Here is an 8749-nt window from a genome sequence, read left to right as displayed (position 1 = left end):
CCAAAACCTGCTAGTGGAAATAGTTAGCAGAACTATTAGCAGCTCCAAATTTGTTAGTATGAGACTATTCGTTTGTCTGAAAAGTCATAACTCAAAGTACTATTTCTAATTTGTATTCAGCAGATAAGCTCAAGTAAACAGACAGAATAAATGGCACCTAACAAACAGTCATTTTTTAGCTGCTAACTATTAACACTAGTGAACCTATAAATAGGTCGTCAGTATATTTTATATTTATTTCTTGACGTTTTATGTGTGTAGTCTAGAAACCTAAATCATGCTACTTCAGAAATTAGCATTTTTCATAAAAAGAAAAGTCAGGTCTGTACTTTGGTGGCAACGGAGCATGAAAATTATCATCAGAATGCTCATCAATCGTCATCCAATTGCATCCCCACAGGCAGACGATTGACCGACCAAGAAGAATACACGCAGTGGAGGAAGAAGAAGAAAAAAAAAAGCAGCAAAAAGAAGAGGCAGGAACTAGAAGACACGATGCGTTCGCATGATCTCCGCGTGAATCGGAGAGGCGAATTCAGATAAACGCTCGTCGACAAGCGCGGCCGTTGAGCGCCGGCATCGGCGTCGGTCGAGCGAGCTGCGGATCCGCCGCCGCGGGCGATTGTTATGGCCTCCCGGCAACAAAGGGGGATCGCCCGCCAGTCCGCATGGCCAGATCTCCCGCCGGAGCTGCTTGAGCGCATCGTCGCCGTCCTCGCCCCGCGCGACCGCGTCGCCGTCCGCCTCGTCTGCGCCTCCTGGCGAGCGTGCGTGCGGGACTTCTTCCCGACCGACCTCCCGTTCGAGGCTCCGCGCCTCCTCCTCCGCCGTCCGGGCACCGGCGGCGGGCTGGCCTTCTTCAGCCTCCAGCGCCGCAAGATCCTGCCTTTCACGCTCCCCGCGAACCTCAGCGCCGGACGCTGCTGCGGCCACATCGGCGGCTGGCTCGCCATGGCCTCGGACGCCGACCGCTCGATCCTCCTCTGCAACCCCGTCTCCGGGAAATCCATCTCCTTGCCCCCGCCTCCGGTGTTCCCCGTGTCAAAGATGGTGCTCTCCGGGCCCCCGACCTCCAGATGCTGGGTCGCCGCCGCGCTGGGCCGGACAGGCACAATCGTGCTGTTCCAGCCGGCCGTGTCCAGCGCCTGGATGACCATCGGCGTCAACGAGGGCGCCCAGCACGGCGGGTTCAGGGACATGGCCTTCTGGAGCGGCCGCCTGTGCGCGCTGGGCTACGACGGCGCCGTCCTGGCGTTCCGCGGCGACCTCCGCGCGCGCGCAGCGGCGGTGTCGCTGCTGCGGGAAGCGGAGCACCCGGTGGGCGCGCTGGCGGCGGGGCACTGGCGGGTGTACCTGGTGGAGGGCGACGGGGAGCTGCTGGTGGTGAGGAAGCTGTACATGGTGCGGCGGAACAGCGAGGCGGTGGACCTGGAGGTGGAGGTGCACGTGCTGTCGTCGGCGACGGAGCGCAAGTGGGAGCTGGTGGAGGAGATGCCCGGGCGGGCGGTGTTCGCGGGGTCGGTGGTGTCGGCGGCGGTGCCCCTGGAGCTGTACCCGGCGGCGGGGCTGCGGGAGAGCTGCGTCTACTTCGCGCGGCGGGAAGTGGAGATGCTGGCGCCGCACGCCATCTGCGAGTACTCGATGATGGATGATGAGATGAGGACCGTGCCCATCGCCGGCGGCCACTCCGCCGACGTGGAGCCCGTGTGGATCACCCCATTCGTCTGACTCTGGCCGAGAGTAGGCGATCAGGCGCCCAGGAATAAAAACCTCCCTTCCCATCCATTGTATCCATGTTTTCTTCTCCCGAGGAGGAGGAAGACTCTCTGTTTTTTGTTTATTAGAGATTTATTATTACTGCTTTTGCTTTTCGCTCAAGGGCGGTTTTTGTGCCATGACAAGAAGATGATGGCCGGCTGAATTGTAAATCTTGACAAATCGGTCCTGATGCAAGGTAGTACTACCCTTGAACATGGTCGAATTCTGAAAACAGGCTGAAATGTTGCCATGGTCGGGATGTTGGAAATTGAATCGGCGCTGCCGCTGGCACTGGAATTGTGGAATGAATAAACTTGCCTGACCAGCCCAATCGGCGCTGGAATTGATAAATGTGACGTGTGCGCAAAACTGAAGATTGCTCTTTTTTTTTATCATGATCATCAGAAGAACTCGATAGCTTACCTATATAAGACAATGATGATGATAATGTGGTACTCTATCGTGATCCAACAGTACTTCATCAGCTGTCAACACAAAGACAATATAATCACCGTAGGTCATGCATGATTTTGATCAAAAGTCAGTGGATCGTTCAAGTAGTTCACTAACAGGAAATCTTGCAACTCGAACAAACACAACAAAGCTGGAGCTGGAAGAAGGTGAACAAACACAACCGATCGCGGATGACCATGAGATCTTAATTAAGGCCCAAAAGATAATAAAAAGGGCAGCCATTTAGGCCATTGAGGAGTGGGCCGGGCCACCACCAGCCAGGCCTAGGAGGCGCACGGCGGAGCCCAGTAAGGACTCCGGGTACGGCGACGGCGACGGTGGCGATTGGTGCGATGCCAAGGGCGGAAGAAGCGAAGAAGATAGGTCGGGGGAGGGTCATCACTCACCAGGGATTCATCAGGGGAGGGGAGGGACCAAGAAGGGAAGACCAAGACCACCAACCCAGCAGCAGGGCACAACTACCACAAGGCAGTGTCTGCGGCGGCGGACGGCATTCGGGAGCGGAGATGAAGGCCACGCTCAAGGGCCGCTACGAGGGCGACAAGGCTACGGCCGCCACCACTCTCGCCGCCCCCGCCGGCGACCTCCGCTTCAAGGCCTCCGCCACCGAGGCCGCCTTCGCCAACGGGCCTTCCCTCCGGGGCCTCACCCTCACCCTCGAGAAGCCCGGCGCCTTCCTCGTCGACCTCAAGCCCCACAACCAGGTAAACCATCCTCGTAGCTCGTCTCCTTCGCGTCTCCACCTACCTCCTCCTCCTCCTCCTCCCCCGCTCACCTACCCCTATCCGATTTGGGGCGGCTGCCGCAGGATGTGCGCTTCCAGTTCATGAACTCCGCGCTCGTGCTCGACAAGCGGGTCAGCCTCACCTACACCCACTCCACCAGTTTCGCCCCGGCCCCCGCGCCCCCCGCCGCCGCGCTGCCCTCCCGCACCGCGCTTGACTGCAGCGTCACCTTCGACCCCGCCAACAAGGTCACCCTCTCCCACTCGCTCGGCTCCGGCGGCTGCCGCGTCAAGTACACCTACGCGCACGGGGTCGACCGCCTCACCACCATCGAACCCCTCTTCGACACCAACAAGAACGCCTGGGAGTTCGCCGTCACCAAGAAGTTCACCGGAGGAGATACCGTCAAGGGCACCTACGCCGCCTCCACCAAGCTGTTCGGTCTCGAATGGAGCAGGGACTCTATCGCTGGCGGCTCCTTCAAGGTCTGTGCCTCTGCTTCCACTCTCTTATGTACTTACTTGTTACTGCTTGTGCTTCGACATACACTACTTCTGTGTGTTTCATCAATCTGTGCCTCCACCTAGTAGGATCCTGAATCCTGAACCGCGTGCGAATCAGAAATGAGGGATTTTTATCTGGTTTTCTATGCTAGGACAATAACCAATGTATGCTTCCATTTTCCTATTGTATTAGTGAGTGTTGCTTCCCACATGAGGACATGAAACTGTGCAAGAGCAAGCCTGGAGGATGGGTATAAACTGAAATTGGGTATGCACGAACACTCACATGTGGTCATGTGCACAATTGTTTGTGCGGGGTTGTGTGCTAGCACAAGTGGTTCGAACTTGCAATGGACCCTATTCATTACTGCAAAACGAGACATGCCTTGGGCACCTGGGTAGCTGTGTTCAAACTTGAGAGGACTTGCTACTGTAATCACAAAATATTGCTCTTTCTTTGTGTAGGAAAGGAGTCCTGCTTCCATTAGTAAGCCCTGGTCACTACTTGTTGTCAATAGAACATTTTCAAAGGGAAGTAATCCCATTTTTGCTTGCTGAGTGCAAAAGAAGATTCTTTGTCAACTGAGTATAGATTGTTCTGAGTTATGGCCTATGGGAGGAGAGTAGAGACATTTTTCACGTCCCCTGTGTCTATTGGCGTGTTTTGATGATGGGGTTTGCTTTAGGAAATTTAGGATTTAGTTCAAATCTCAACTTTTCACTGAGTATTTAAATACTCCATCCAAACATGCCCAATCTTCGTTATGAAACCCTAGGTAGTCCTAGCAGCGTTATTGGACCTGCATTTTATTTAAATTTTAATTTCTTCAGTTTTTGCTAGAGTCAAACATACATAATTGAAACTCTAAGAAATTAGTTATAAATTGTTTTGGGTACATACACAAAGTCTGTTATGGAAAAGGGGGGAAGAAGATCCCATCTGAGCTGTATGGAGGGTCCAAAACGCTTTCATAATTAGATGTAAAGGATGTGGTCACTAAAATCACCTAAATCTGAAATCATGTGAAGAGACTGTTGTGTGGGGACTAGGGAAGTGAGTCATTAAGTCAGTATAATTTGCGAATATGGTTTTGTCCTCCAAACATTTAATTGTCCTGCATACAGATACTATACTGCCAAAGTTGGATGATATAACCAATGAATTATGTTCAATTGAGCTTGGAAATCTCAGAACAATCCAATAAAAATAATCCCATATTTTATCTCATATATAGAAACTGTCAAGTTTGTGAAAAGCTTGCTCATCCTTGTAGTTGACGCTTAGCTTCTTGGAAGTTGAAGCTATTCTACTGTTGTCTGGTTGTTGGTTGCTTGAATAGAAATGAGAGTTAGTGTGGGAATATGGGAGGACTCAGGATACTGTGATGCATGTGAACGTGTAGTTCAGCGAGTGAATTTGGACCTTTGAGCGCATGAATCTGGATCTTTTCAATGTAATAAAGAAACCTTCCAGTCTGATTTCTAAGGCATCTTTGTGTTTTGAAGAAAGTCCTTTATATTAGGCATCACATGTATACCAAGGCAAGGTTTAGCTCACTGGTGGAACTGAACAGGCGTTTGTTCCCATTTTCCTTCCTGCGTGATTGATACCGGTCCAATAAAAACACTCAACACCCAGTGCAGGATCAGTACCGAGGCGCTTGTGCTACAATCACGCAAAAAACAATCCAATAAAAACAGCTCCATAACCATCAATGGACTGGCCTTGTTTAGTTCACCCCAAAAACCCAAAAATTTTCAAGATTCCCCGTCACATCGAATCTTGCGGCACATACATGGAGCATTAAATAATGATGAAAATAAAAACTAATTACACAGTTTGTCTGTAAATCGCGAGACGAATCTTTTAAGCCTAGTTACTCCATGATGGGACAATGTTTGTCAAATAAAAACGAAAGTGCTACAGTGTTGTTTTCCCAAAAAAATTTGAAACTAAACAAGGCCAAATGTTACCACAAACTGCCGTTGCTTCTTGGTATCTGGAATTTCACTGTGCGCCTTATAAACCGGACTGGAGGGAGTAACTGATTTAATAAGGGATAAGGGATGTAAGAGGAAACATTGAAAATGTTCCTTTGTTATCCATGATCTCATACCTAGACAGTCTTTTGTAAGAAATGCTCTACTTCTCTGTTTAGGCAACAATGCCATGGGGTTTTAGGAGTAAAATTAATCAAATTTCCACTGAAAATCGAAGGGATTGATCCTCCTAGTCCTAGTATAATATCTGCGGTGTATTGAGTGCTTTGTGGCGCTGTCATATTGTGTTTAGCAAAGGTGTATTCTGTATTGAGTGCTTTGTGGCGCTGCCATGTTGAGTTCAGCAATGTTGGTGTGGTGCTGAAGCACTGGTCCTTAGGAAAATCAAATAGTCCCGCTGGATATATTGCCCCGCTTGTCTGGAATCATCATTTGTAAAGGTGGCAACCGTTTCCTATGTTGTTGCCAACAAGATGAGCGAGCGTGTCGGCATTTCGTTTTTAGATATTTCTATGCCTATATTATACAGCTTGTGGTTACATTTGTAACATGATTTTCCTTGATTTTGACTGTCCCATGCTTCGTTTGTGCAGGTCGGGACGACATTCGATTTGTCTGACCAAAGCAAAGCACCAAAGCTAATAGCAGAGAGCACGTGGAACTACGAGATATGATTTTTGCCTGAGGCAGCAGCAGGCAGCTCCTTATATCTCCCCATAAAAATGAAAGCGCCCTTCTCATATCACACATACTGCTTGATTCGTGTATCCTCCTGAACTATAGAACTATTGTTTTTCGGGTCGGCGCGCCCCATGGTGGTTAATTTATATATCTGGTTCTGTTGATCATTTTTTCGGCTGTCATGCCATGGGAGTTTTCACTGAGCTGCGGTCGAATGATGCTATGACACATTGGATTCTGAGAATTAATGAAAGCCAGTATGGTCTGTGTCCTTGGTGTTTGGTGGTGGTGTTTTCTTTTTTGTGTGGAGCAATGTTTGGCTTGATCTGAATTGAATGGATCCTCTGTTTGCATGGATGTATACTGAGAGCAAAGCACATGAATATGGTTGACCGGAAGTGCATGCACATGAAGCCCGTTTGGGTTTGGGCAATTGGGCAGCATGCTCGCATGTCACCATGGTCAAGTGGTCATACCCTTCTGCTCATGTGGTCTTGTCAACTGAGGAAGGTGCTCAGGGCACGGTGTGGATCCTCATGTTCGACCTCGCCGCTGCCGTCAAGAGCAAGACCGGCGAGGTGGCCTCCACCGTCGGAGCTCCGGCCGGCCCCTTCCTGTGTCAACAACCCACCACGCCAAATCAGTCACTGCCTTCCATTCCGCATATATACCTACTGAATCAGTAGCCCGCCGAAGATTTGCCAGGTTGCAACTGGAAACACCATCTCCGTCTCCGTTTGAGGATGGTGTCGCTGAACTTTGCAGGATTCAGCGTCGAGACAGTTTGAGTACAAGAAAGAGCATCAGGTTCACCTTCTGGGATGTCGCTGGTCATGCTAGGGTATATATTGTGCTGTACTAATAAAAGTTAATTACATAACTTGTCTAAAAACTGCAAGACAAATTTATTAAATATAATTAATCTGTCATTAGTACATGTATGTTATTGTAGCAATTATGGCTAATTCTGAACTAATTAGATTTAAACGATTCATCTCGTACTATGGTTTTTATGCAAACTATACAATTAGTTATTTTTTTATCTATATTTAATGTTCCCGTGCATGTGTACAGACATAGGATAAAAAGTTTTTGGATAAACACGGAACATGCGTTTTTACTGGCTTTTCTGAACTCTGGCACCGTGACTGATGAACACAGGGCCTGATCTTCGTCGTCGACAGCAGCTCAACAACCTAACACTCAGGGGGGCTCTTTGCTTGCAGTTGCAGTAGCCTTGTAACGATATATGAACTCGAGGAATGGAAGGGGTGGTGATTACGAGGAGTTCAGAAACGCTACCCTGCTCGTGCTTGCAAATTAAATAGCAGGACCTTCACAACGCCATGACCCACGAGTGCAGCCAAGATGTGATCTGAGAGCAAGCTTGATCTTCAGTTCCCTCGGCAAGCCTCTACATGTTAGGAAGTTATTACTGACTATTGTCTCCAACCAACATTGAACTCAAACTGGAATCTGACGTACTATTGCCTCCAGCCAACATTACATTCAACTGAAACTGAAACCTGCCGATTCACATTCAGAGTGCAACCTCAGGACTCAGGAGAAGACTCTTACGAGGGACTGGAATACTGGATTGGCTCTGCACCAACATCAGTACCAGGAGAAGGTTACAATTCTTTGTACACTTGTCAGAAAACAAGATAAAAGCAACTTTAATTTCTATCTATGAGGAACAGGCATAAAAAGGGAAACTGTTGTCGGTTATCCTATCCTATCCTAAAAGGGGGGGGGGGGGGGGGGGGGGAGAGAAGTTGTCGGTGACCTCAAGGCTTTAATCACATAGCTGAAACATCTACTTATTCTGTTTTACGCAACTGGCCCCGGCTGCTTAAAACTTTGAATCATGCTGTTTACATTTGTGCAGTGCAGGTCTAATAATAAGGAATAATTCGGATGAACAAACAGCTGCGGCGCATGCATGAGTTGGATTGTTGTGTGCATGTCTAGTTTTTGTTGACTGCCAGTTAGTGTGCTTATTACGTACTTGGGGACCGTTAGAGGCAGCTGAGTGCATTACTCAACAGTTGTGACCCAGAAGTATTGTACTCAAAAACCATTGTAACAAATTGTGTTTGATGTTAGTTCTCTGTACAGTTCATACAAGTTTTCATAAAAAAAGGGCTTCGTTTGCTATTGTCGTTGCATCGAGTGACGCTGGGCTGATTCTTGGCTACATAAGACTATTATTTATTAATAACTATTCCGAGATATGTGTTCTTTCTTTGAATCAAATCTAGCTAAAGCAAAGGGCATGGATCGAACCTTTGCTTTGGGAGACATACACAATACAAATGAGTGAGCCAAAATAGATTACGTACCAAAAGGATCGGAAATAGTTTCCTCTGTCAGATTCCCCAGGAAAAGTTAACAGGTACGCCAAGTTGCTCCCCCGGAGAAAACACTACCAATTTGGCATATAGTATTTGAATTTCATTAATTAAGAGATAAGTATGCTAATGGTTGTGTGAAGAATTTGGTTGTGTCGGTTATGCGTAGTATCAGGTTCTTCAAATTGCTTGCGCATAGGTTCTTCAAATTGCTTGTGCATATTTAAGCTAGCTGCCAAGCTAGCTACCTGCATTT

General features: G+C 48.4%; 1 protein-coding gene across 2 annotated transcripts; it reads left to right on the top strand.

Annotated features, from left to right (window-relative positions):
- LOC8061386 (outer envelope pore protein 24, chloroplastic) lies at window positions 276-6423 on the top strand. 2 transcript variants are annotated; one of them, XM_021449063.1, is made up of 3 exons: window positions 276-2936; window positions 3041-3442; window positions 6055-6423. In XM_021449063.1, exon 1 carries the CDS (start codon window positions 628-630, stop codon window positions 1726-1728), a length of 1101 nt encoding a protein of 366 aa, XP_021304738.1. In that variant the 5' UTR covers window positions 276-627; the 3' UTR covers window positions 1729-2936; window positions 3041-3442; window positions 6055-6423. The 2 variants fall into 2 exon arrangements, with proteins under 2 accessions (XP_021304738.1, XP_002466072.2); XM_002466027.2 differs by having other exon boundaries at window positions 2580-2936.

Source organism: Sorghum bicolor, chromosome 1, assembly GCF_000003195.3.
Source record: "Sorghum bicolor cultivar BTx623 chromosome 1, Sorghum_bicolor_NCBIv3, whole genome shotgun sequence".
NCBI classification, from domain to species: domain Eukaryota; kingdom Viridiplantae; phylum Streptophyta; class Magnoliopsida; order Poales; family Poaceae; genus Sorghum; species Sorghum bicolor.
The sequence above is the reverse complement of the archived record's forward strand: the minus strand, read 5'-3'. Positions and strand labels throughout refer to the sequence as shown.